At 38.9% G+C, this 27,484-nt stretch overlaps 3 protein-coding genes across 5 annotated transcripts; 2 read left to right on the forward strand and 1 right to left on the reverse strand.

Moving 5' to 3' along the window:
- Nucleotides 1-47: 47 nt before the first annotated feature.
- Nucleotides 48-9,740, forward strand: LOC141847483 (SCAR-like protein 2). Of its 2 annotated transcripts, none has more exons than XM_074735538.1 (9): nt 48-217; nt 1,111-1,274; nt 2,439-2,562; nt 2,654-2,786; nt 4,440-4,507; nt 4,611-7,311; nt 7,440-7,541; nt 9,319-9,435; nt 9,516-9,740. In XM_074735538.1, the coding sequence occupies exons 1-9, from the start codon at nt 60-62 to the stop codon at nt 9,555-9,557; spliced, it is 3,609 nt and encodes a 1,202-aa protein (XP_074591639.1). In that variant the 5' UTR covers nt 48-59; the 3' UTR covers nt 9,558-9,740. The 2 variants fall into 2 exon arrangements, with proteins under 2 accessions (XP_074591639.1, XP_074591640.1); XM_074735539.1 differs by having other exon boundaries at nt 168-217; nt 1,122-1,274.
- Nucleotides 9,741-12,275: 2,535 nt separating this feature from the next.
- On the forward strand, nt 12,276-15,850 carry LOC141847185 (14-3-3-like protein B). 2 transcript variants are annotated; one of them, XM_074735168.1, is made up of 7 exons: nt 12,276-12,437; nt 12,542-12,848; nt 12,926-13,013; nt 13,816-13,925; nt 14,009-14,157; nt 15,408-15,448; nt 15,574-15,850. In XM_074735168.1, the coding sequence occupies exons 1-7, from the start codon at nt 12,365-12,367 to the stop codon at nt 15,574-15,576; spliced, it is 771 nt and encodes a 256-aa protein (XP_074591269.1). In that variant the 5' UTR covers nt 12,276-12,364; the 3' UTR covers nt 15,577-15,850. The 2 variants fall into 2 exon arrangements, with proteins under 2 accessions (XP_074591269.1, XP_074591270.1); XM_074735169.1 differs by having other exon boundaries at nt 15,411-15,448.
- A 1,688-nt stretch (nt 15,851-17,538) lies between these two features.
- On the reverse strand, nt 17,539-27,466 carry LOC141847215 (mitogen-activated protein kinase 1-like). Its single transcript, XM_074735200.1, has 8 exons — nt 27,180-27,466; nt 25,718-27,094; nt 19,256-19,386; nt 18,994-19,123; nt 18,734-18,871; nt 18,216-18,548; nt 17,851-18,031; nt 17,539-17,769 (listed from the first exon to the last, which is right to left on the reverse strand). Exons 2-8 carry the CDS (start codon nt 26,606-26,608, stop codon nt 17,597-17,599), a joined length of 1,977 nt encoding a protein of 658 aa, XP_074591301.1. The 5' UTR covers nt 26,609-27,094; nt 27,180-27,466; the 3' UTR covers nt 17,539-17,596.
- Nucleotides 27,467-27,484: the final 18 nt, after the last annotated feature.

Raw genomic sequence — 27,484 nt, forward strand, 5'->3', positions numbered from 1 at the left:
GAGATCTCGGGCTCGAATCGGTTTTCTGATCTTCGGAGGTGAGGGGAAGGAGTGAGAGAATGCCGCTGGTGCGGTTGGAGCTGAGAAATGAGTACGGGTTGGGAGATCCGGAGCTGTACAAGAAGTCGTTGAGGAAGGAGGATCCCAAGGCGATCTTGGATGGGGTTGCCGTGGCCGGTCTCGTAGGGATCTTGCGGCAGTTGGGCGATCTCGCCGAGTGAGTTATTTTCATTTTCTCTTGTCTGTGGTAGTGCTACTGTGTCGATTCTTTCTGTCGTCTTTACTTATTCTGCTTGCTGTTCCTTGCTTGCTTGGTTTCTTAGGAACTGGATGATGCTTGTTATGCTTCCGATGGGAAATTCTATTTCTAGTCGTTGCATAATAATGCCGTGCTTATTCTCTTTGAAATCCGCTGTTTGATTCGACAGGAATGAAAATTCCCTTTATGTTCAATTTGGTTGTAGTTAATTTAAATTTTATTTCCATTGATGGAGCTGACTGAAGTGACGAATTGAATACTTTGGCTTCTTATTTTCTTCATATGTCTGCAAGACTGCGATGGTCAAGTTTTTTTTTTTTCTTTTTTTTTTTAATTTTTTTGTATCAAATATTCTATGACCATATATTGGATGGGTGGAAGAGGGTAGGTGGGAAGATTGTCTACCACCAGTTGGTTAGGGATTATTTCAAAAGAGATAAAATTGCTGGTTCTATCAGTAGGTTCCATTAGAGAGAGCTATCGTGATCCATGATTTTACTATATTTACAATTAGCAATCAAGGACCTCGAAGAGAGGCAAAGTTAAGTCAATCCCAAGAATTCTGAAGGTTCTATTGCTCCATAAACACAAGTGATTACTGACAAAAAATGCTATTATTGTCCATAAACAAGTTACATTGACTTATTATTGTGATTCAGTGGATAGTTGCATTTACCACCTTTAAATACCAGGGTTTTTTTTTACCATACATGTTCTATCTCCATCCCTCAGATACCTATTTGTATGCCTGCACAGTGATTTTTATATAATCCATGCTTATTGAGTCCCTGCATACTTGCTAATTATCCTGTCAATTACACTGTACTGAGATACATTTGTCAATATCAAAGATTTGCTGCAGATGTTTTCCATGACTTGCATGAGCAAATAACAGCTACAGCTGGAAGAAGCCGTAAAATGATGGCACGAGTAAGGAACATTGAATCAGCAATTCCGTCCGTTGAGAAGGCCTTTAAAGAACAAACAAGTCATATCCACTTTGCATATATTGCAGGTATCGGTCTATTATGCTTCTTCCAAGCTTATTTGCTAAAAAAAAGTACTATAGTTTAATGGCCTTGGTCAAATAAACTAGATGCTTCACTTTTGGTATTTGTATTTTTGGCATGAACATTGTTGTATAATATGGCAAGATTCAAAATCTCGAGCCAAGTTGAAGTTCCCGTCTTTGTCTAGCATATTGGTATCATGAGGGTGTTTTGATGTATGGTGCCGGTGGCAAATTGAAAGTGAAAGGAGGAAGGAAATAAAAAAGATAATACAATGATATAATTAACTTTGAACTTTGTATTCCATTTGGAATGATACAATTTTGATATTATATTATATTAACACAAATTACATCAAAAAATAATAATATTATCTAAATTTATCTTAACCTTTGTTATAGCATACCAACGGGTGTCAATTGTTAGTGTGACACGATATTCATTGACATTACTGACATAGCGACATATGCGACATTATCTGTGTCCAATAGCATCAATTTTCGGTAGCTTATCGGAATTATATATTTCAATTTTGTCACCGGTCACATAACGAGATTTCCAATCATGACAATAGGTTACGCCTCAACTTCCTTAAGCTATTATGTTTATGCCCATTAATGTTTTATTTCTTTGATACAAGAGTTACACAGGTTTCTCCAATTGTACTCTTTATAATTATGGCCGTCATAGTGAAATTAGTTTATCCTCTCCTATGGATGTAGGCTCTAAGATGAACCGTGAAAGCTGATTTCTCTGTGTTGTGATCTTATTCGCTCCGTCATTGCCTAACAAATAACATAGCCAGAAAGAATGATTTGATTCTAGTGCTTATTCTCTATTTGGTTTCATTTAGCTGCTGACTATGATCATAGAATCTCATCATAGATATTGTTTGATTGAGGTATTTGATCATTACAAAGGATTCCAATATTAACGATGAAATGAAGATATTTTGCTAGAAAGTTCCCATCATCTGGATTTGTCCCAACTATTTAGGGTTGGGAACATGAATCCTCTCTCTCTACTGAGTTCTATCCAAGGCTATAATCCTACTATCATAGAATATATTTTAGGAATAAAAATTTCTTTTCGCATTTCGCGTGTTCAACTATAAGTCTTATGACAGAATATGGCTATGCATGTTTGACCCCTGATGGCATTTCCTTCAGGTTCTGACTGGCATAGTCGGATTCCACATGGACAAAACCTCCTACTTTCCAGTGAACTTCCTCGCTTTATGATGGATTGTTATGAAGAATGCCGTGATCCACCTCGTTTATTCCTCCTTGACAAGTAAGCTATTGATGATGATTCATGATTGATCTTCTATTTCCTTTTGTTGTCTCCTCATGTATATATGTTCAAAATCCTTCCTCCATTTCAGATTTGATCATTCTGGTGCTGGAGCTTGTCTAAAAAGATATTCAGATCCATCCTATTTCAAGAGGGTGTGGGCTGCATCACATATTGAAGGAGCAAAAAATGATAGAAAAGAAAAGAAAGTTGAAAACTTCAAGGTTGTGTTCATTTTATAATCTTTCTACCTTCTGTAGGCAACTACCTGGTTAAATAACTTGAGGCAACATTAGGAGAGAAAAACATTTATATGCAGAATTTTGTTGTCTTCTAAATACATTATCATCATCATCATTTAATTGTATTTGGTTTATACAATTTTAACACTGATTGCATAGCTCTAACACAAGCCTCAACCTACTTATATTATTTTAAATACAATGTCATCAAGTTGTGTTTGCCCGTTTGCCCTAGCTAATTTGTAGTTTGGTTGCATTATGGGGTTCTGTAAGAGTTCACGTGGCATGCCACATGGCATCTTGTATGGATGCCCACATGGAAGCCATGTGGTTGATTGTACGGCTACCATGGATATCCACCAAAGCTTCTCAAAGAAGGTTAGACAAATCAATCTTCGTGGGCGTTGGCAATGCATGGCCAATGCCCAATATGCCAAATTTTGGGTGTTGATCAAAATCAAAATTTGATTTTGTTTACGCATTTCACTCTTAATTTCCAAATCTAATAGATAAACCTCATTATTGGTGACTTTAGTGATGCCTCTCCATCTCTATATAAAAAAACTCCATTCCACTTCTTCAACTCAATTCAAACTCACATAATTGCTCTCCTCTTGAGTTTACTTCTCCAATGTTCTTCTCTAAAGTATTCCTAGGTGCTGGAAATTCGGTCCTGGAATTAGATTATTCTTATTCCAAGAAAGGCAATATTATCTATAGAGTCCAACTATGCCTTGACCTTACATCTAAGTTTGATGGCATTGATGATAAATTGTGAGCATTTGGACTTGTCTTAAAGAGAGAGTGCTACTTTGTCGCAACCAGACATCTTGTATGATGGCATTGTCGTGTCACCATTATGCATTGGGGATGACTACCTGAAGAGGTGCCTTGACCATTCAAAGGGGTGGATCGACTAACTGAGGAGTCATGCTTCACGTTACCGACCCTTCATCCTGCTACTCTGAGCTACCAACGAGTTGACAAACTCACCACTTATTGGAGATAAAGCTACACCAACTATAACATAGGTCACATTTAAATCTAACAACATTGGAGGAGGATGGAAGAGTTATCAACAGAGGATGGCATGGCAAAAACAAAATGGCAGAGCTAAATATGATGGTGTTAAAAATGGAGAAGAGAGGAAGAAAATTAGGGGTTATGATAATGTAGAGTGTAGACGAAGAAAAATGTGATAGTGGAGAGAGGAAAGTATGAATAATAGGGTTTATAACGAGAGGGGATGTACAAAAATTAGGGTTTATAGTGGCAGTGGAGAGATTATGCTATTAGTATTAACTTGCAACCTCCCTATTGGGGATTGGGGGAAAAAATGATACACTGGGAGTGGAATGCACTCAGGTATCAAGTTCAGTAGGATGACATACTGTGTTACATTAATAGACAACTATTGCATGATATATATTGAATTCAACATACTATTGTATATCTAAAACATGCAATGTGAGACTAAAATTGTAACAAATATAACTAAAAAGTTTAATCATTCTATAAATAATAACAATCCAATATCATTTGTAATGTGTGACGTGTGTGTGACTTAACTATGCTTTCCAAGCATTTGATTTCAAATGAATAGCAAACTAAAGTTGATTTGTTATATGCTAACAGAGGAAAGGGTCAAGATTTAGAAATGCAGAAATTCAACAGGCAATTTACTTAGCACGCCGTCCTAGCAGGTATTTTGCAGGTTATTGTTTGAAGTATTAAGCTATTTAGTATTACCAAAAAAATTTCTGGTTTCCTTTACCTTGGACTAATTTGATCATTATTAACTCTTAGTGAAAATAGGAAATCTGACAGAGTTGAAAGATTTGCATCCCTAAGCACTGATGGCTATAGCATTTCCCTTGAGAATGAAAATATTTCTTCACTTGAATTGAGATTAAACACTGAAATTTCAAGTAGATCTACCTCTTTTGGTTCAAAGACAAAGGAAAGCTTTGTTGAGGAAACCTCATATGCAGACCCTCTAGTGATGCCCGATGAGCTAGACTATAATGGACTGTCTAATCCTAATTTACATGGCAATGACAGTGGTCTTAGTGTTTCTGCTCTACAAGATGAACCAACTACAGAGAATTTTGATGATGTCTCTCAACATGACTCACTGCAAGAGCAGAGTATTCCAAGATCTTCTGTCACATGGGAGGAAAAAACTGAAATAGTTAAGCCTACAAGTCCAGCATCATATAACGACATACTTGTCGACAGAGTTCAAATGGTGCAAGATGGCGTTATAGTTGAAGATTCAGATTCTCTCCAATTAAATCCTGAATTAGTCGATGCTGAACATGCTAAACTTGAAGCATTGATTCATGAAGACATTTTATTTCATGCTATCAAAACTCCAGAACAATTGTCTAGTGTCAACCATTTTGATGAAGTCACCAGTGAGACAGACAACTACGTTGATGCACCCAACACATTGGATTCTGAGACAGAGACAGAGGCTGACTATCGCACTAAAATAGAAGTGCAGTCAATACATAACACCAATTCATTAGCGGTGGAATCTGAAACAACAGAAAATCAAACCATATCTGTACAAATTCCAGATGTAAGTGATGCTGAAGCTCCTGCTTCATCAGATAGTGCCCTGACTCAAAATGCGACTGAAAACTTTTCGCATTTGAGATCTTCAAATGGTTTGGAATCTGTGCAGCCACCTTATGCCACAGAGTTCATGCAAAACCCAGACTATATTATCCCTAATTATGTTTCTGAAATTAGTACTCCTGATATTTCAGAAATTAAGGATCATCTTGAGTACATTGATGGTGGTCTTTCTTCTAAATCAGGTGCTTCATGTGGACCAACAGTGAGATTTGATGAAGCCACATCTGAGCCATCTACATTGGTACGCTCTGTTCCTACTGATGTATCTTCTATGCCTTCTGTTCAGCTTTGGACAAATGGTAACCTATTTGGAGTTGAGCCATCAAAACCGCCAGACCTTGGGGCTGTGAATAAAGAAAATGAGAATTGCATATCTAATTCTAGAGGTTCTGCAACTGGTTTTTCGAGTTGCACTGTTAAGTCTCAGATGTCTGTTACTGAACCAGGTGCAAAATCAGATGAAATGTCCTCTGTAAATGATCCTTCATCAGTAGATTTCATATCAGAAATGGAAGTGGGTTCTGAAAGCACAAATTTGGCTTCCTGCATTCCACAAAACTCAGCTGAGGGTCAATTGTCAGCAAGAAGAAATAATTCTGTTGAAATGTCCAAAGATGTGGATATCAAACAGTTCTTGCATATATCTGTTCAACCTTCGTTACCCAGTAAGCTGCAAAATAATCTTCATGATAGTTATAGTAGTAATGATGCTTTCTTAAACAAACTTCGAACCACAAGAACCAGTGACATTAATGGAGCTCCTATAAGTGATAGTTATTGTGTTGGGTTAAGTGCAGGGCCTAGCCAGAGCACTATGGGCATCTCCTCCAGTTTTTCTGAGCTTGCACAGAGGTTTCTTTCAAATACTATCCAAAGAAAAGTATTATCTTCCACAAATTCAGGACATACAAGCACTGAAACAAAGAAGACAGATGGAAATTCCTGTCTGAATAATAATCAGGAAGAACCAAATATTGTTGCATCTCAAACATCATACAAACAAATTGTCAATGAAAAGGTTACTCTTGTATCGGAAATGGAGCCAGTCTCTTTAACTCAGCACTATGCTGAGCAAAGTTCTCCACCCCTTGAATATATGAAAATACCTTTCCATCCTATGAATGGCTTGGAAAATTCAAGATTGAAGCTGGATTTTTCTTGTGGTAGTCTCCATGAAAATAATGAAGATTTCATCTTTCCATCATTTCAATTGCTGCAAGGCCCCGTTGATTCTTTGCCAGAAATTTGCTCTGAATCAGATGACGACACCTTTTGCAGATCTTGTCCCTATTCTTCTGAGGACCTTCTCAGTCCTTGCTCATATTCAAACTCTGAGCAGTGGGATCAAGATGAAAGAAGTGAATACTTTGATCATGAATTCAATGATATTTCACAAAGGTGTCAATCCTCAACTACATCCATATCGAGGCCTGTGGGTTCTGAACAAATGAACCATGCCAATATGCACATACCAGGAGAGGAAAACTGTGATGTTATTGTTGACAAGAGCAAACCACCTTTCCATTTAGGATCCATGATGGAGCTTCCTGGACTTGATTCTGTTGTACCTTTGAGAAAACAAGGTGTACATTATTCCTTGCCAGAAAATCTAGCAAATACAAGAGTACCTAAAGATGAGGCACCCCCACCCCCACCCCTGCCCCCTATTCAGTGGACATCAAAGCCTTCAGTTACTTTTGAAGATTATGAAAATTTTAAAAACAATCTTGATCACTTGGATGGCTTACAAGCTCCAAGATTCTCTCCTTCCCAGAAAAAGGAACAAAATTCACCCATCTCTTCACACATAGTACAAGCTGTTTTAGAACATCCAAAGGAGAAAGTGATTACATCAGAAATCAGGGTATGCATTGTTCTTTTATCAGCCAATATATAGGATAGTACTAATTGGAATTTTTTTGAGTTATTAGCATAATTTTGTTTCTATTATTAAGAAATAGTAGATTCCTCATTCAGTGAATTGTGTTTCAGCAAAATCAGCAGAAGTTGAATGAACTAAAAGGGCTAACTCATAGTCCTAGTCATAATGAAGTCGACATGAGGGAAGATTTGCTTCAACAAATCAGAAATAAGGTTGATTTTGAACTTAGAATGAAAATTTTGAAGATTCAATCTTTTTTTATTAATTATACTGCTTGCAGAATTTCCTATATGATGTTTCATTCTTGCACATCCAGGGGAAGGAACTTAATCATTGTCCCTGCAATGTGCTGCAGTATTATATTCCATCTCAGTTTCAAATTTGAGCATTACTGCTAAACTTAATTCTTTTACTTTCCTCTAAGTAACTTGCACAGTACTTTCCAACAATTATGTAGAGCTTTCCATGTCCTAAAACAATAATCGTTCAGAATAAGAACTCGGCCAATTAAACTCATTTGGTTACCCAAGGTACCTGAGTGATCACAGAACCACGTAGTAAGGATATGCTATCTTGGTTATTTAGATACCCTTGTGTTCCCACTTGACAATGTGAAGTGTCTCCACCTCGATCCATTCCTTATTAGATATCCATACCCCATGTCTATGTAAGAAAATTTAAATTATGAATGATGATTCATTGTTTTGGATGTTTTAATCTTATTCTGGGTAAATTTAGTTAATAACAATTTTTCTTTAGTTTCTTATTCTCTGGATTCACAAGCAAACAAACATGTCACACGCCTATGCGACATGGATTTGGATGCTTCTCGTTCTTTTTATCAATCAGTAGTAATAACATTATCAGTATAACAAAAGATGACGTGCACACTGTGGTAGTTTGTGGTCGTGTTTCAACAATAATATCATTAGTATACATATTACATTTATAGGAAAATGTAGTCCTCTAAATCTAAACCTTGACAACAAAAATCAGTGCATACAGACAATACTATTAGTATTTGTAAGAACATAAAGTCCTCTTAATATACTCACAGTTCTATCATCATTTATATCTCAATTCTCATCCACATTTACATTGATCTTGACAAACGCAGAATAAATGTTCATTGAGTATCTATAGTATCTATAATAATATTTAGTGTCCTTAGTTAAAAAACATGATTTATGCATAATTTCTCCTCATTTATATTTGATTCACATTTTGTTTGATCTTGCAATTGCAATATGGTTGTATACCGTTTTGCCAATTTTGTGCTTTACATAGTCGTGTAAGAGTTTTGATTGAGTGGTCATTATCCCTTGATGTGTCGCATGGAAACCTAAGCTGATACATTAAATCATCGCTAGGTTTTAACTAAGAGTCTGTACTAAGTTGTGGTTCTCTAACTAAATTTAATTTCCTTTTGCATGAGATTGGGGGGTTGGACAGGAAATAATGGGAACCAGATATTTCTCCAGGATTGAATGTCCAAAAATACTTAGTAAAATTCCTGTCAGATTGATGGGTTTTGTAAAAATTGAGAATATAATAGAAGGAATATGAGAATTGTTTGTTATGTGAAAATGTTTGTGGCAATTTTAAATGTTTTTCATTATCTAAATTTATAGTTTATGAATAAAATCAATAAATTAGTGGTTTAACTGGTAGATTGGGCCAATGGAATCGATCGAGTCAATATCTAAATCTACTTATGGTTCGACCAATTGACACCCATTGGTGCGACCTTCAAACATTTTCAGTTCAATTTTTATAACTATGAAATGAACCCAACATTTAAGAATTTTTTTCCTGGTGATATGTGACAGAAGTTGATAGCTATAGTCAGGGTATCTACAAAATTAAGATAGTGCTACTCCTACATCTCACAGCTAAGTTGCTAGATTAAAAAAACAGTCTGAACTCCTTAATGGCGTTGATAACTACCTTCAGCAAACTGTTTGACCAATTGTTGCTGTTAATCTGCAGAAATTTAATTTGAGACGGACTACAACATTAATACCACGAGACATTCCACGCCCCACAACCGATGCTGCAAACGGTAATGTTAATACAATTTTGCAAAAGGCTAGTGCCATTCGCCAGGTTGGTTTCATTTTTTTCCCTCTTCTGAAACTTTCTTTCCCCACCTTAGTTTTGTTTCTGAATATTTCAATTTCTATCAGGCATTTGTGAGCAGCGATGATGATAACTGGAGTGATGCTTGACGTTAGTAGTTTTCCCTTTCCTGGCATTTACTCAAGTTGATGCCGATACATGTATCAAATATGTTAATATATATAATTAGCCTCATGTTTATTTTTAGCTTTTTAGTTGATGAAGATCATGCTTAGAATTCTAATGTTAACTCTACTGTTAATTTCTGTAATTATATCTCACAGGTTTTTCTTTGCCTGTTTCTTTATCTTACATGATATTTCTCAGTGATGTGATTATTTGTTTTTCGCTCTCAGTTTGTTATCGTTATTGGTTGAATAATTGTGACTCATGTAACTATACACTTCACTTTGCGACTCATTTAATTGATCAAAAACTTGAGGCATCACACGCTTGCATACATGTACTGTCTCTCCTTTTTGGTGTCTGTAGGGCCACAGTAATTGGCTCCATAACTGATCAGCAGCAGCACTGTTTCGTGATGAAAGGTTTGGGAGCTAGTTCCGGACCTATCTTTTTGCCTTCTTTCCCTTACTCTCCTATACAGTGAATGTGTAGTATTCTCACAATATCCATCTCCACTGCCAAAGTGATTTGGCAGATCGATTCTTAGTCTCAACCATAGGATTCTCTGGGAACCATGTAGTTGATGACTGACAACTGCATAGCACCTCACAATGGCGATCATTAGCTGGTGCATTTGAAATCATTTGTTCTGATCACTTTTTAGCTCTTTGAGGATTTCTTATACAAATAGTTCGTCATTTTCATGTTTGAAATGCATGTTATAGTTGAGAAAACAATACTCATTGCAGTTGGGTTTAATCTTATTATTTCAATATATTGGTAATATGATTTAAGTTAAATGTTGTTTGTGTTTTTGATATGTTGTATCGAATATATAGAGTTTTAGAACAATACACAGCTGTTATAAGTATATTGACTTGACAGGATCAAATTGTGTTTAGCTCAATGGCTTAGTGGCATAAAATGAGCAGTGGAGGTTCGGAGGAACTCAGAGGATTCTTGAGCACGAAACATTGAGTGATGGACTTGATGATATGGAACATTGGTTGAGTAGCATGGGAACAAGCTCAGGGGAGTTTGGTCCGCTCCATAGATATGGTCTGGATTGAGGAAGTTGAAGATCTAGAGACGAAAGTCACGAGGATTACAAGAGTGAAGGTGATTTTGTGGCTTTTGTATTGTAAATGATGCCTATGTAAGAGTAGGCTAATGATTGTGAAGCCTTTGGCCAAGAGTTTGTATGTCCTAAGCTTTACTTTTTCAATCAACTTAGTCTTGCACTTTTCTTCTGCAAAAGGTGGAATCCGTCATCTTAACGGCCCCACATAATCGGTCCTACGATCATTTGTGAGGAAGTAAATCGAGAAATTGTAATTGATCACAAACTTAGTCTTGCACTTTTGCATAGGTTTACGGTGGATATGAGCCAAATCATTAAGCAGTCAACCAGAGGAAGAGCTTTTGAACTATCTTCGTTAGGATATGAGCCAAATCATCTATTCATCCTCCTCTAGATGAGCTTTTGAAGTATCTTCGTTAGGATTGCTCTGCTGTGACACCTCACATTGCTCATCATGGCTTCTTGATCTATCATGCACCATTGACAACCATCTGATCCAACGGTCAAAACAAACTCCTTGCTGTTCACTCATATCTTTGGTATCTTCTTGAAAATTATGTTGTTGTCCTGTAAGACATGTAAATCATGCCGGATGCTCAGCTCGGTGAAAAAATGTTAGTTATTTCATCATTTAATCATTTGTTGAAGATTCATCATGGGCGAAGTGCTAAGTCTGTCACTCCGATTTGACTTCGGTAATCCAAAATAAAACTAAGATTCATCATGGGTTGAATTTTTAGATCTTCCTTCCCCGCCCATTTCCCGAACCATTCGAATGGGATGGCTCGTCCAACTACACGACACGGAACAATTTTCTGCGTTCCGAGCCTCTCGGAATGGCTGGTGGCGTCGTTAATGACGTCCGTATGTCATATATAGAGATGGGCAGATGCGCAACCTGCTGTGCGATCCTGTGCGCGATACAGTTGACCCCCGTCATTTCTTACCGTCCTCGCTGCACCGTCCGATCACCGTCGAGCGCCGGACCGGGCCCGATCGACACGCTACTCACCGGCGCTTCGGCTGGCGTCGGATTCTGATCGGATTGTGGCCGAAATCTGATGCGATCGTGATTTGACTGGAAATCGGTACGCACTACTATCGGCCGCGTTTCCGGCCAAATTACGTCGGATTCCGACCACAATTCGGCCGGAATCCGTTGTCGGCCGACACGCCGGCAAAGGGCGCGTCGATTGGGCCCTGGTCGGCGGTCGGCGGTGGCCAGACGGCACGGCGAGGGCAGCCGGAAGCGGCCGGGGGTCGGGGGTCGGGGGTGGAACACTGTGCATTTCCATATTTGAATGGTCAGATCTAACGCGCGATCGCATGATCGACGTATCACATACGGGCGCGCACAAGGGAATCGCGCAGAATATCAAAATCGTAGAGATGGGATCAGCCAACCACATCGCTGTGTTTGCTGGTTGGGTTCGCTATCCGACCATCCCATTTTCCGGACCTAATCATTAGTCATGGGTTCAATGCAACTCCTGTTGCAATGTCATGCTGATTCGATCCCGAATCTTGATGCGAAACGTACGGCCGATAGTCGTTTGGTGAAGATTTTCTTCTCTCGTTATTTTCTCTTCGTTGGTTCCTTCCTTCCATCGTTTCCGTTTTTCCGTGGAAATTGAAAAAAACCTGCATTCCTTGGAAGAGGAAGAACGAAAAAAAGACAGAGGAGATTGATTCAATCCGGCCTCATCTCCCATGGCGTCGCCGAAGGAACGCGAGAGCTTCGTCTACACCGCCAAGCTCGCTGAGCAGGCCGAGCGCTACGACGGTATGCATCCCCTTCTTCCCCTTCGTGATGTCCAAACCCTAGCGCTAAGGAGACGCTAGTAGATCGTGGAATTATGGTTCATCTGGTGGTGGTTTATCGTGCAGAGATGGTGGATTCCATGAAGAAAGTGGCAAAGCTTGACGTCGAGCTCACCGTGGAGGAGCGGAACCTGCTGTCGGTGGGATATAAGAACGTGATCGGGGCGCGCCGGGCCTCGTGGAGGATACTTTCCTCGATCGAGCAGAAGGAGGAAGCTAGGGGGAACGAGCAGCATGTGAAGAATATCAAGGAGTACAGGCAGAAGGTGGAGACGGAGCTCTCTGGCATCTGCAGCGACATCATGACTTTGATCGACGAGCATCTCATTCCGTCTTCGACTGCCGCGGAGTCGTCGGTCTTCTACAATAAGATGTGAGTTAGATCTGACATTTTGGATCAACTTGAAGCGGCTTTTGAGGATTAACATCGGTATCTGGCTTCAAATGTAGGAAGGGAGATTATTATCGCTATCTGGCAGAATTCAAGACTGGAAACGAGAAGAAGGATGTTGCAGACCAGTCCCTAAAAGCTTATGAGGTAGCGTTTTTCTCTAGAATGGTCACTCCAATTTTGCTACGATTTTTTGTTCTAGATCTGATTCGTCTAGGGTTTTTTTTTTTTTGTCTTTAAGATTGTCAGAGACACTGATATGAACCGGTAAAATTTCGACGTTGGCAATTTTTTTTTACGTCCATCAGATTGCTGCTCCACCTACCATCTTTTTTAGTTACCATCCGATCTCATTCTTTGGAGAACTGAGGAATTTAAGGATAACTTTCTGCTTGTTTACATTCCTCAAAGGAAATACAATTTGAGATTTTTTTTGTCCTTTTTCTTTCTTTCATTTTCTATCCCTCTTTGATTTCACTTGTATTCCTTATCCTTCCTAACAAAATCTGCTCCAGTACCTCTTGTGTTCTAGAATTTGCTTGACAAGATTTTTATCGCCTGTTTGTACTATTTGAAAACCAGTTCTTCTTTCCCCTGACTTATTCATAGAAAAAAAGCATGACATGAAAGATTCCTAGCCTATTTTCACAATTTTAAACCAGTTCTTCTTTCCCTTGACTTATTCATAGAAAAAAGCATGACATGAAAGATTCCTAGCCTATTTTTTCACAATTTTAAGCTGCATATCCAAGAGATTGGCGTTGATTTTCTCTATAGACAATTGGAAACAAGAAATGCTATTGCTTTTCATTGTTGGGTACTGTCTTTGTTATTTGTGTTCGTCCTGGAAATTTCCTGGTGAGGTGTTAAATTAGTTATTCTTTACACACGTTATTACTGACTATTCCTCCAGTCATGTTTGACATTATTATCTTGAACTTACTAACAGGCAGCTACAAGCATAGCTGACACTGAATTGTCTCCTACACATCCAATTCGACTGGGTTTGGCATTAAACTTCTCTGTGTTCTATTATGAGATTCTAAACTCGCCAGAAAGGTATTACCTTCTAAGGTTTTATTATTATATCTCTTGCTTTTAATTTGTACTATAGATTTCATGCTGTGTGGATCTATATCCAGGGCTTGCCATCTTGCCAAGCAAGCTTTTGATGAAGCAATTTCTGAGTTGGATACATTGAGTGAGGAATCATACAAAGATAGCACATTGATTATGCAGCTTTTGAGGGACAACCTTTCATTGTGGACTTCTGACATTGCTGAGGATGGAGGTAATATTCAGTATATAACTGATGTTTATGCATACATGATGTTACATAACGTTGCATTAGCGAATTTATGGTATGATGTGCTATTTCATAGCATATTTGCATGTAAAACTATTCATAAGCTTGAGGCATTAAAGTTATTGCCTGACTAAAATCTTTCATGTACGTGAGCTTTGTATGATAAGTGAATTCAGTTCAAATTTTACTGAAGAAATGGAACTAGGGATAATTCTAGATATTTGGTAGTCCTTCATTTATCCTTTTTAGTGTGTTCAAATTCAATACAGTGAGGAAGGAATAGTGGTAAGCTGTATATCTACAATTTGGGGTTCCTAGGGATTTTCAGGGTATTTCATATATGCTTTGTTCTAGCAAATTTTACATGAGGCCATGACATGGAAGTTTCCTGTTAGAATTATCATTTGGAAGTACTCTCAACCTTGCAATCAACAATGACCTTAGTGTTTCTTCTATTCTCAGAACATGTACATAAGTAGTGTTAACTGTGGCAATGGGTTCCGAAGTTCCAACTCCCGGGTTCTGTTTGTTTGCTTAGTGAAATTGAATACAACAATAGTATGTATTTTAGATTGCAACTTATTTTAAGAGTCAAAAAATAAGTCTAAACAAAACCAAAATAACTCTAGAAATTAAGTTTATTGCTCAATTTGGGTTTGAAAATAGAGAAATTTTCATGTTTGTTTGGTTTGTTATGAGCAAATGACAAACTACTAAATGTAGAATTTAAGATTTTATTTTATGCATTTTTTAAAATTAATTAAAAAGAAATATAAACTTTATTTTCTGGTTAAACCAACCGAAACCAACCAACTAGCTTGGAGACTCATTGGTTTAGTTTGAAAATTTTCAAATTATTCTGGTTTGTGTTCAGGTTCATTTGAAATTTCTTTAGTGAATCATATACCAAAGTGTGCCTGCTCCTTACAACACACTATCTAGTGATTTGAATACTGGTTTCTTTGGCCTTTTCATATTAATAGTTTAGAAGGTCCTTAGCGCCAATCTTTACCTGATGAAACAATAAAAGATGACTTCTTTATGATGCCCGCTCCTTTCTTATGCAATTTAGAAACCTATGAATTTTCAATTCATTCTGTGCTGTCTTAACTGTCTAACTCTTTGTGCAATATATTTTTGTCATTTGCTAAAGCAAAACAATTCCTTCTCCAATACTTGTTGATGAATAATAATGTTTTTTCTTACTCTCTGATTGCTGTTTTGATGGGCTACAGCAGAGGATCCTGCAAAGAGTGGAGCTGGTGAAGATGGGCAGGTGTTGCTATATTTATGCTCAAACTATTGTTCTCATAATATTAGTAAATTTTAAATTTCTGAAGATATATTTTGCAGTGTGCATTATCCTTGAACAATCTAACGTTTGACAAATGAAAATTGCAGTAAATATTACCAGCTATAGGGCAAGGATAACCAGGCTAAGTTGGCTGCAGGGATCATCATGGCAAATGTTGTCTGGTTTCCGATTATTTTCAGATACTATTTATCTACTGGAAATCACAGTCACCTTTGAGCTTATGTTCGTGGAATTGTTCGATATCTACATTGTCATGTTTCTAGCAAGATATATGGACATTAGTGATTCAAGTGTTCCTTAACTTGGTACTGCCGTGTTTGTTTTTTTGGCCGTTTGAAAGTTTTTCATGTTTTCATTTTAGTTTCCGAAGTGTTTGCTTCTATTTGGTTTTATAATCCTACAATTGGGGAACTGTTAGGGATAAGATGGTATCATATCATGAGAATATTTCAATTTTTTTTTTTGGTCTTGTAAGTCATTTTATAGTCTAAAGAGTCGTTTCGCCTTCTTAAAATTTAGGTCGAGCATTATGACCCGTTTTGATAAACAAAATCTATTGAATATGTGACATCTACTTTGGCCCTCGGAACTAGTTGCTAGAAATAATGGGTATGGTAACAACACAACTTATTGTGCACTCACTTATCATCCCTAATGTTGTATTTACAAAAACCGAATGAAGTCAATTTTATGGATTACATGGTAACCCTATATGGTGCTTTCTCTTTTCCTAGCAATCAATAATGATTGTGTATCGCCCTTAGGGCATAACTAAGTCGGTCATCATGCGGCAGAATTGTTACAGTTAGCAAGGGGTTGAATCTCGATGAAGTCGTGTGATCATACCCTTCTACATGGGGGTCTGTTTCGATTTCTTGATTTACTTTTTTACACACGACTATGGGACTAATCGTGTAGGGCATCTAGGGTCAATGTATGATCTTTTACTACAATAATGATTGTGTATCACGTTCCTCACAAGTTAGATTTGTTGTGACATTAGCTTCTTTCGTTATCAGTAAACTGTAATAATTTGAGAGTAAAATATACACAAAGGACAAAGGTTATATTTAATCCAAAATTTCTTTAATCAAATTTTAAACACAATTAAGAATTTAATCTAAATATTTAATTAGAATTTTCTTTCCAATGATATATATTTGAACTTTAGATCAATTACTTATAAATTTTAAATATAAATCTCAAATAATGAAATCTTTCAAAAATTTTAAACAATTTCTAGTCCTATCACATGTAATTGAATTTGTAGTTTTTTGTTTTCCCTTCCAAGGTCTCTCACGTTTAATCGCCGTAAACAAGGGAAGGAATTGCCTGTGCATGAAAACAGTGCTAATCCTCCAAATGGTACGCAGGAATCATGTCAATTTCATGGAATAAATTTTCCTCCCTCTGTGTAAACACAAGTCCAACTCGAAGAGTAGCATAAATCAAGTATACCATTTGAATCTCAACTACGATACATTGTAGGATATTTTTCTCCGAGAAGTGAATGTCCAACTTGGAAAAAATCTAAGACCTGCCAAAAGAGCCCCGTAAGCACCAAGGGATTGGCATAAGCCAAGTATCATAGGCCTTGATGATTCTACTATAGGATCTCACGATTTGTTAACTAGAAGTCTTTCACGGTTCACTTGTCTGCATTATTTCTCTGATATAATTACTCAGATGGTATATATGGCAAGAGGAAGAAAGTGCTAAAATGATGTACATAGATGATAAAATTTAATCGTGGTTATGCGTCTTTTCTTTCTCTTTCAAATCTTCCATTCATTGAGTAAATGAGCTCCTAAAATTCTAGTCTTGTCCTAGCTCTCTCATTTCAGTGATGTCTTGAAGCCACTGAATTCGCACAGAAACACCAATTTATTGCCATCTTTTCTCCAATAGCAAATTTGCTTTGACTACATGAAACAGTAGTTTGGGCGACAGATCATAACAAATAATACTTGTCCGCCCAACCCTCTGACCATGGTCATACAGATGCACTGACCAACTATTTACATACACCAATGAGTCAATACCACCACCAAAAAGACAAGTAAATTGTTTGGTACACTGGCCAGTAGGCCAATAAGAAATACTTGAATTTCATTGTTGGAACTCAGGGTTGGAAGCAAGAGCCTCCTTGTAGATAAGCTCTTTCATCTGTTCTTCAGAGAGAGCTTCTTGTTCGAAGTCAAAGCTGAAGGGCACATTGCACACTGGCTCATCACTTAGGTCATGCAAAGAGGCTAAGTAAGGATGTGCCAGAGCATCCTCAACTGTCAAGGAATGCATAGATAGCCAACAGGTGGTTAGAAATTTGCCCACATTGAAGAAAAAGCCACATTGCAAGAACTCACCAGTTATTCTCTTTCTAGGATCAAATGTTAACATCCTTTCGACTAGATCAATGGCTGTAGGGTGGATATGGGGGAATTTTTGGGGGAAGGATTGACGTGGATGGCGAGGAAGATGGCGAAGGTATCTTCTTGCATTTTCACTCAAGAAAGTCAAATCAGACTCATCTGGAGTGCCGATAACCTGCATGATTGAGTGCTCAGAAAGCTTAGTAAAATTAGAGAAAACCAAGAATGGAATTGAATGAACACACTCACAGGAGCATAAAGGAAGGATCAAAATGCAAGAGCCAGCACTCACCGTGACAAATTATCATGCAAATTCTAGGCAAAAATGACAATCTAAAGTTTAGAAGAGAGGAAATTACCCCCATCAATAGATTTAGTTGGTTAGTATGATCCCTTCCGGGAAACAGAGGCTTCCGGTCCATGAGTTCCATGAATATGCAGCCAACAGACCACACATCAATGGCTGCAGTGTACTCTGAAGAATTGAGCAACAGCTCTGGTGCGCGGTACCATCTCGTAACAACATATTCAGTCATAAAATCGGTTTCTGAGGAGGTACGAGCCAGTCCAAAATCGCAAATTTTCAGATCACAGTTGGCATTTAAGAGGAGATTGCTTGGTTTCAGGTCTCTGTGGAGAACATTTGCTGAATGTATGTACTTTAGCCCACGAAGAATTTGATAAAGGAAATACTGTGGAAAATTGTTGTTGATGAGTTAAGTGGACAAATGCAAAACAAGCAAGACAGCATAGAATACATTTCACAGTATTGTTGATCTTCCGAGGATGAAATGTGTAGTGAGCCTTCACATTACATAGACGTTTTAAGAATTAATCAATGAAGTTGTATGTCAATCATAAGAGATTGAAGCATAACCTGGCAATGCTCCTCAGAAAGTGCTTGATTTGAACGGATAATTTGATGAAGATCTGTGTCCATTAACTCATAAGCGATGTAGACATCTTTAAAGGCATCACGTACAGCCGGTGGAATCAGATCTCTGATGGTAACAATCTGCATTTCGAACGAGGTTATTGAATCTCCTTTTAACAAAATCGATAGTGTTTCACATTCATCAAACGGAGACAAATTAAAGATGAAGGAAAAGCGAGAAGAAATTTATGAAACTCGCTGACATTTTCATGATCCATGTGCCTGAGAAGCTTGATCTCCCGCAGCGTCCTCTTCGCGTCGATCTTATTGTCGAAAGCATTGGCGATCTTCTTAATCGCCACTTGCTCCCCTGTCTGTGAATTCAAAGCCGAACTGCAACCACAATGCTCGCGAATGAACCAACCGACACAACGATGAAAATCGCAAAATCCGTCACAAGAAAGCAACCACTTAATCGCCACCGAAAAGCAAAATGAATGAAGGGGAAAAGGGAGGAGGATTCACCAGACGATCCCGTAGGCGCCCTTGCCGATGGGGATAATCGGAGGCTTGTACTTTGCGGTGACCTCGAAGATATTTTCGAAGATGTTGTATTGGATGAAGCGGCCGCCGTGGGTGGTCGTCGCTTTGATGCCCTGGAGCCCAGGCGCCGGCGGCGGTTCCGGCGCTGGCCCTCCGACCTCCCCCGCCATCTTCGAGCTTGCAGGCTGACCTCCTCCCTCCATCTTCACCTCTATCTCTCTCTCTCTCGCTCCCTTTCTCGAACTTTATTCCTTCCTTTTTCTCTCGGCGTCGCTACTGCTCGATCTATATTTGGCCATCACCATGAATTGGAAGACGAGATACGAGGAAGGCTAAAAATAGGAGCAGAATTCCATCTACGAACGTCACGATTCGATTTCGACCGGAACACGTACATATTCTATTTATTAAAAAATTATAAAAAATAATATAAAATATGATTATCTAAATGGATCGAAATATTTTATAGTTAATATAATATAATTGCTTTTATAGTAATAAATAAATAAAATTTAAAAAATAAAAAAAATATTTTTGAGTTTGTTTTATATGAATAATTATGTTAATTGTTTATAAATATTTGTGTAATAATCCTTCTTTATTCTCTTTTATTATTTATTTAGATATTTTTGAATTTATTATATATATATATATATATATATATATATATATATATATATATATAACTTATTTGTGACATTTAATAAGTTTAGATTCATCTAATAATTTTTACTAAAATTGCTAAATGATCTTAAAGGACTTGAATAAAAAAACAAAAGCATAGAGTAACTTAAGCTACTTTAAGCACAACTATTAATTTGGACTCAAATTACTAGATAATCTTTCGGGAATCAAAATATAAAATGAGAGCACAAATGAATTTTATAAAATCTAAGAAACATAACAAATAATTTATTTTTGAAATTTAACTAATTTGAAATCAACTTGTAGTTAAGGTTGATCAAATTCAAATTAATTCGAGTTGAGTTTCGATATTTGATCAATATATTAGGTGATTGAATGAGATGTTAAATAAGTTAAGATTGATCGGATAAGTGAAATCTAAACAAGTGGAGCATGGGTAAGGTTGGATGGAGTCATTTTGAACTAACAACAAAGCAATGTTTGAATCTATAGTAGAGTAATCGACTTATAGATAGTAAAATCAATCGATTGCTGAATGAAAATCAGTCCAACAATAATCCTATAAAAGAGAGTTTCGAGGAAGATTAAGATAGTCGATTTTTGAGAGGTTGGAGACGAAATACTACTCATTTCTCACCATCCAGAGGCAGAGCAATATTCGAATCTACAGTGAAGCAATTGGCTGATTGGTAAAATCAATCGATTGATAAGCAAAAATCAACTGACATCAACCTTATAAAAGAGGATTTCAAGAAAGATCTAGGCAGCCGCGATTCTTGAAGGGTTAGAGACGAAGTACTATTACATTTTCCATCATCATAAGGCAATCTAAAATGACAAGCATGTTGGGTTACAAAGGTGCAAATATAGTCCCACATCTAAAAATACATGGAAAAGATCATGAGTTTAAAAGGATAGAAGATATCTCCATTGATATGAGCTCTTTTGGGGAGAGCTCAAGAACAAAGCAATGAGAGCTTAGGCTTAAAGTAGACAATATCATGCTATTATGGAGATATTAATTTTGATTCCATCTGTTCTAACAAATGGTATCAGAGCGAGACCGTTATTCACTGAACTAACCGTCGGAAGAGTCATGATCCAGATCTAACCATGTGGATTGAACCTTAAACAAAGGAAGTCCTAGTTGCGGCTAGGCAGGAAGTCTTAGTTGCGGCTAGATAGGAAGTCCTAGTAGATCATGGACCGAGGGGCAGAAAGTCCTAGTAGGTCGGGTGAGGAGCAGAAAGTCCTAGTGGATTGAGGATTCAGACATCAAACAAAGACTTTCCGTTTGAAGAGGGGCCTATGGTCTTTTGTTTGATAGTCCTAGTGGATCGAGGATTCGGACATCAAACAAAGACTTTCCGTTTGAAGAGGGGTATGTGGTCTGTGGTCCTTTGTTTGATAGGGGGATTGTTGGATTGCAAAGGTGCAAACATAGTTCCACATCTAAAAACACATGAAAAAGATCATGCCTTTAAAAGGATGGGATTGTTGGATTGCAAAGGTGCAAACATAGTCCCACATCTAAAAACACATGAAAAAGATCATGCCTTTAAAAGGATGAAAAATATCTCTATTGGTATGAGACCTTTTGGGGAGAGCCCAAGAACAAAGTCATGAGGGTTTAGGTCTAAAATGGATAATATCATGTCATTATGGAGATATTTTGATTCATTGAATAAAGTTTCTTAATTGCAAAATATTTGTTGTTTCATTTCTATTTGTATCTTGTATTCTTGTTGTGTTAATTTGTAATTATAAATTTGTAAGAGGTTTTTTCGCCTTCGGAAGATATCCAAGAATGAGAAGAATTCATAGTGATAAGCTTTAGTACTTGGCCTTGGACGTAGTTGCTTTAAGATATCGATGCAATGAACCAAATAAAATGACCGTGTTTGTATTTTGGTGTGTCGAATTACTTTCAAATTTTGCTGCACAATTTATTGATGCGATCAAAGCTATTCACTACCCCCTTTAGCTTGCATCAATTCTAACATAATTTATTTTTGAAATTTAACTAGTTTAGGTTCATTTAACAATTTTGATCAACATTTCTAGATAACTTTGCCTAACTTGAGCAAAAAACCATATAGGCTATGGCGAATACAATAGAGAGCTTACCTTTAAATTTTGACTAATTTAGTTACAACTACCAATTTGAACCAAAATCTTCCAAGATTTGAAATACAAAAAATAATACCTTAGACGGATGTGAGTAGCTCCATGAAATGCAAATGTGGGTTGATTTATGAACTTTAAGAAGATTAGTTTTATCTATTAAGATTAAGGGTCAATATTTCTAGAACTGTTGATTTTGAACCATGGCCAGATCCGATAGTTGATCTTGCAACAACCCAAACTACTTTGCAACACTTGTCTGACTCTATCAATAAATAGATTTCCATGTCTGCACTCGAGCAATGCCTTGCAACCTTAACCACCAAAGCTCGTATCCAATAGTCACTCTCAATCCAACTCCCTTGTATATGTATATGTCTATATATAGAATGAATTCCAACCTAATGAAAAATATAGTGAAAATAAAATTATTTTTCCTCCTCACTCAGATGAATTCTCATACTTCTTACTAGCCTACCTCTAAGCTTGATCGAATGACCCTAAGCAATGTCGAGTCCTTTATCAAGTCGGTCAAAAGACTATGAATACTATTGAGCTCCTTGCAAACATTCTGACTATTAGTACGCTAGTGGAGTTTTGATCAGTAATTAAATAAGTCTGAAATTAGGTCCCGTAGTATTTGACACGTGTGTCTAACTTAGGAGATCACACATAACATCCAAATGGAGAACCTTGGTAGAAGATGCAAGCGAGAAGGATAGCACGAGAAAGGAGTCGACGTGCTCAGTGCATCCGAGGTACGAGGAGCTGCGAAAGAATTCTCTGACGAAGCCAGGACTCACGGGAATAAACCAGAAGAGCTTGGTGCAACTGAGGGACGAGAAGTTAGAAGGAAGACTACGCAATGTGACTAAACCAAAAAGAAGAGGAAAATGGCCAACACGAAGTTAACCATTCTCGTGTTTAGGCACTTGGATCCATTTCAGGCGCCCCAAAGTCCAGGTGCCTTGACCCATTCCGGGCGCACAGATACCCAACCACGTCAGCCTGAGCCGTTGTCGAAGCGGATGAGGATGGAGTCCACGCCAGCGGAGTCCAGATGCTCAGAGAGATTCCAGGCGCCCGAATTACGAGGAGTCATCCAAACCCGTTAGCGGATCGTTGACAGATCAAATTATGATCGACGAATCCAAGCGCCCGGAAGGCTTCCAGGAGTCCGAAATGCCACGTCAGTACAACAATTAGATCGAGGTGAAGGTTATAAATACACTGAAGTTCGATGTAGAAAACACACACTTGAATTATCTATTTTGTTCAGTTTATTATTAATCTAGGCTCAACCATTATACGAGGTTTCTCCATCTCCGGAGTATTTCCGACGAAGAAATTTTTAATAAGCACTTTCATAATCTTGAGCTAACAACCCAAAATTTGTAACCAAGTAAATTCTCATATTTCATGTTATATTTAAATTAGTGTGTCCTTGCTAAAATGTTAGCAAGAGAAAGAAGTTATTTTTTTTATAGGTCGATCATCACTCCTCCCCTCTAACGATCCATGAAAAACATCCACTGAACCTTTACTGACTTCTCCTAGATCAATAGCCTACTTCAATGAAATGTCCTCCTGGACTCAGCCCACTCCAACCGCTTTTAATCAAGTTGGAAATGTACCACGTATAATTTATTTTGACTAAGTCGAGGACTTTCCCGTGGAAGGTGGAAGCTAGGTTGACCAGATCAATATTTCTAATTCTTGCTTCACTCTTCTTTCCTTTCTAGATCTCTTGTTATCCAAATAAACTTCACAAGGAATCCTCCCGCTCCCCTCTCCCCTCTCCTTCCATTGTAGTAAATAGAGCCTAAAAATGATTGCTTGAAGTAAAGCCTTTCCCTCACTGTGCAGAACATGCAGATGCCTTCCAGTGAAGCAACAATACTAAGTTGTCTGGAAGCCATGTGGGAACCCATATGTCCTTGTCATCATCTTCAAAAGAGAATGGAATAGCCTCTTAGACTCTCAAGGCATGCAGATAGATGCCTGTAATGCGAGTTGAGCTGGCCATAATTTGTAATGGAACAATCATCTTTCCTCTGTCCAATAGAAGAAGCCATGGATGTTAAAAAGTTTCAGCTGTTATCTTCTCTCCTGTCTCTGAGCATTAAATAAACAGCATGAACATAACTCACTCAACTAGCTATAAGTTTCTGATTCAGAAACAACCTACGTGTTGAGACAGAGCTGAAAGGATCTTCAGCAAGAGATACACTGCTTGGTTCTGATAATTCAATGATAAAAGAAGCAAAACAATAAAGTACTAGATTACTTAAAGTTTTCCCCACCAAAGCTGCAAAGCAGGAGCAGCTAGTTGAAAGAAAGAAAGCATGAGCTGCTGCCATGGCTAGTTCTTTCACACAATACATGAGCAAAAATGAAACAGAATCATTTCTTTTCTTTTCTTTTCTTTTAAGCATTTATTTCTTTTTACACAACACATGGGCAAAAATGAAAAAGGAACATTTCTTTTCTCTTAATCATTAAAGGAACGACATTTTTTAAAGTGTCAAATAGGATCCCACTTCAAATCTTTTAGCATAGATGCCTGTAGATTTCAGATTATCCATCACTAGGATTAGTCATCTATCCCATCTAATATTAGTCTTTCTGGTCACTTTTAAAATAATCATTTCTAAAACACACATCTTTTCATCAAAAGATATAATATATATAATTCTAGGAAAAAGATAGTTAAAAGATATATATAACAGTTTTACATCTTATAAACAAACATGTGGTATATAACTATATAATAACTTTAAAATATATATATTCTATGATATTTTTAAATTTAAATAATTACATCCTTTTAATAATAAATTAAACTGATAATGATTAGAGCAGGATGGCCTTAATTTTAACTGTAAAATATCATTGGCATCCGACAAAGTCAGCATCCATCTCCTTGTCAGCAAGACAACAACATGCAGCGCTTATCTAAATCCGAACGGACACCTTGAGATTTTATTCCTGAAACCGTAAGAGAGACAACCGCAAATCTAACAAGACATTTCCAGATACGACGCTTTCACTTCACTTGTGCTCTCTTTTGGCAAAGCCAGAATCAAAACACAACGTACGCACTCAAGAAACCACAATAAGCAATCTACACGACAGAATCTAAACACACGATCTGAAAGTTAAACACGACGACACAGAAGAGTAGGTTTTTCTAAAACTCATACAACAACGATCGATAGAGAAGCAAATGAGGAACCTCCAAAATTGAAGCAATGGAATCCAGTCACTGTAAAGAAAATCTATTAATTAGAATATAATATGAAATGGTTGATTGAAATGAGGAATTACCATGGAGGTGGAGATTGGTGATCGCGATTCCTCTTCTTGCTGCTCTGTCTGTCAATTGCGAGAATTGGAGGGAGCAGAGGGCGGCTTCTCTGCGACGCCGTCGTGCTCCTCTTCGCCCTGAAACCGCGCCGGGATCCGGAACCCTGAGAAGCCGGCACCGGGTGCAAATCCAATGGAGGACATCGACGGAGGTTGCATCTGGTGATGGGGCGCGGCATCGACAGGGCTGGCCCAGGCGCGGACAGTGGGGGCGTTGCTGGACTGAAGGGGTCCCCTCTGAGGAAAAAGTTGGGTTTGGCCGAACACAGAGTGCAGCGGCACGGCCAGTGGCGGCGGAAAGCTGAAAACATATCCAGCCCCGCCGCCGCTCGTCTCCATTACATTCCATGGAACAATGCGCTGGCTCTGTTCGGCCCAGCCGGCGGAGACTGCAGCGTCGAAGCCAAGTTGGGCGGAGGGCGGGAAATGAGCAGTGTGGGTTGGAGGAGCTGAGCTCTGATGGAATTGGACGTGGTGGTGGGTGGGCTCTGGATTGTGAAGAATTGGATCTTGGAAAGACTGGAGGGAGAGGCGGAGGTCCTTGATTTGGCCGCCAGCTCGCGAAGGGAGATCCGAAGAGTAAGCTTGGAAGCCGATGGGACGGCTGGAAGACGGCGAGGTGGCCGCGGGAGTTGCAGCTGTCGGGAAGAAGGATTTGATTGTGTCCGCAATGGAGTCAGTGTCCATGGATGGCGGAAGAAAACCGGTACTTATATTTTCTCCTCCGCCGCCGTCCCTGGTGAAGTATAAAGCAGTAGCATCAGTGCCGGGGGGCTGATCTGAAGATGACGGGGGGAGGATAGGCTGGTGGGAGGAGGCGGCGGCAACAGTAGCGGTTGGGATCCAGGGCGGCAGCTCGGCGAGCTCGTCGATGGCGGCCTTGGCGTTCTTGATGAGCCAATCGACGGCCTTGCTGGGGCGGTCGTAGCCGAGGCGGTCCTGCACGTCGTAGAACTGGATGGCCGTGGGGGCGGAGAGGCGCACACGGCGGTCGCGGGGGCCCTTGGCGGTGCACACCTTGCTGTGGCGGTCCTTGCGTCCTGTGGAGCGCACAATATGGCCCCCATGCACCTCCACGATTTCCCCCGCCGCAGCACCCTTCTCCCTGCTTCCATACCTCGACGGCGTCTGCGGCAGCCGCGGCGGCTGGTGGCGGAGGAAGGAGAGCTGGCCGTAGCCGACGGCGTCACCCTCCCCCATCCGCTCAGGAAGGAGCGCATACTCGGAGGAGGAAGCCGTGGCCGCAGCTAAAGAAGAAGACCCCAAAAAAGAAGAACCTTGTTTATCAAAGTGGAATTGGTGGAGTAATTGGAAGCCGCCAAGCGACCTAGCTACTTCTTCTTCTTCTGCTTCTTCTTCTTTCTGGAATTCCTGTTGTTCTCCCGAATCTCCTCTTTCTCTTTCGTTTGCCTCTGCAGGAATTTGAAGATAGAAAGCTCTCCTCGGATCCAGATCCTTCTCCTCCTTCCCACCTCCCTCTTCCAGTTTCTGATTATCTGCTTACCAACCAATGTTACTGAACTTACGCTGTGTTTGTTGCCTAATTAGCGTGTAACTTCCTATCCTCTTGCTGCAAAACCGGCGGCAGGCGATGGTGGTGGTGATGCTTGGCCTCGTCTTGCTCCTCCTGCTTCCAAATTCTTTGGCCATCCAAGCCACATACTTCCTTCACCAAAAACCACCAACCTTAAAACCGCCAAATATATATACTATAATCAATCAATTCATCAAACAACATAAGAGCACGAAAGCAAAGCGCTTGATCTCACACCTGGATCTTCCTTTGCTGGTTTCTCTATCAGGCAAGGCGAAGACGACCACTGGTGCGAGATGGATTAGATCTCAGCCATCACAATGTAGCATCCAAGAAGAGGAGAAAAATCAAAGCACAGGAGCTGTGCACCGGCCTCCAGGGTACATGGAAGAGGACTGGAAGGGGAAAGAAAGGGAGGGTTTAGGTTTTAGTTGGAACTTGGAAGAGAAGGACGGATGAACGATGCTTGGGTGTGGACCTGAGCCTATTGTTTGAAAGTAGAACCCAAGCTGTCGATGCCAGTCTTAGACAGGGAGAGAGAG

This window comes from Curcuma longa, chromosome 16, assembly GCF_044706935.1.
Source record: "Curcuma longa cultivar G26 ecotype Majalengka, Jawa Barat chromosome 16, ITB_CL_G26_1.1, whole genome shotgun sequence".
Lineage (NCBI taxonomy): Eukaryota > Viridiplantae > Streptophyta > Magnoliopsida > Zingiberales > Zingiberaceae > Curcuma > Curcuma longa.

What these genes read in the sequence shown, in the direction of transcription:
- LOC141847483 (XM_074735538.1), top strand. Translation starts at nt 60, where the DNA reads ATGCCGCTGGTGCGGTTGGAGCTGAGAAATGAGTACGGGTTGGGAGAT. An exon ending in CGTTTATTCCTCCTTGACAA is followed by an intron (nt 2,563 to 2,653) that starts GTAAGCTATTGA and finishes CCTCCATTTCAG; the next exon opens with ATTTGATCATTCTGGTGCTG. An exon ending in TTAGCACGCCGTCCTAGCAG is followed by an intron (nt 4,508 to 4,610) that starts GTATTTTGCAGG and finishes ATTAACTCTTAG; the next exon opens with TGAAAATAGGAAATCTGACA.
- LOC141847185 (XM_074735168.1), top strand. Translation starts at nt 12,365, where the DNA reads ATGGCGTCGCCGAAGGAACGCGAGAGCTTCGTCTACACCGCCAAGCTC. An exon ending in GCAGGCCGAGCGCTACGACG is followed by an intron (nt 12,438 to 12,541) that starts GTATGCATCCCC and finishes TTTATCGTGCAG; the next exon opens with AGATGGTGGATTCCATGAAG. An exon ending in TCGGTCTTCTACAATAAGAT is followed by an intron (nt 12,849 to 12,925) that starts GTGAGTTAGATC and finishes CTTCAAATGTAG; the next exon opens with GAAGGGAGATTATTATCGCT.
- LOC141847215 (XM_074735200.1), bottom strand. Translation starts at nt 26,608, where the DNA reads ATGGGGGAGGGTGACGCCGTCGGCTACGGCCAGCTCTCCTTCCTCCGC. An exon ending in GGCACATGGATCATGAAAAT is followed by an intron (nt 18,872 to 18,993) that starts GTCAGCGAGTTT and finishes TTCGAAATGCAG; the next exon opens with ATTGTTACCATCAGAGATCT. An exon ending in TTTCTGAGGAGCATTGCCAG is followed by an intron (nt 18,549 to 18,733) that starts GTTATGCTTCAA and finishes AATTTTCCACAG; the next exon opens with TATTTCCTTTATCAAATTCT.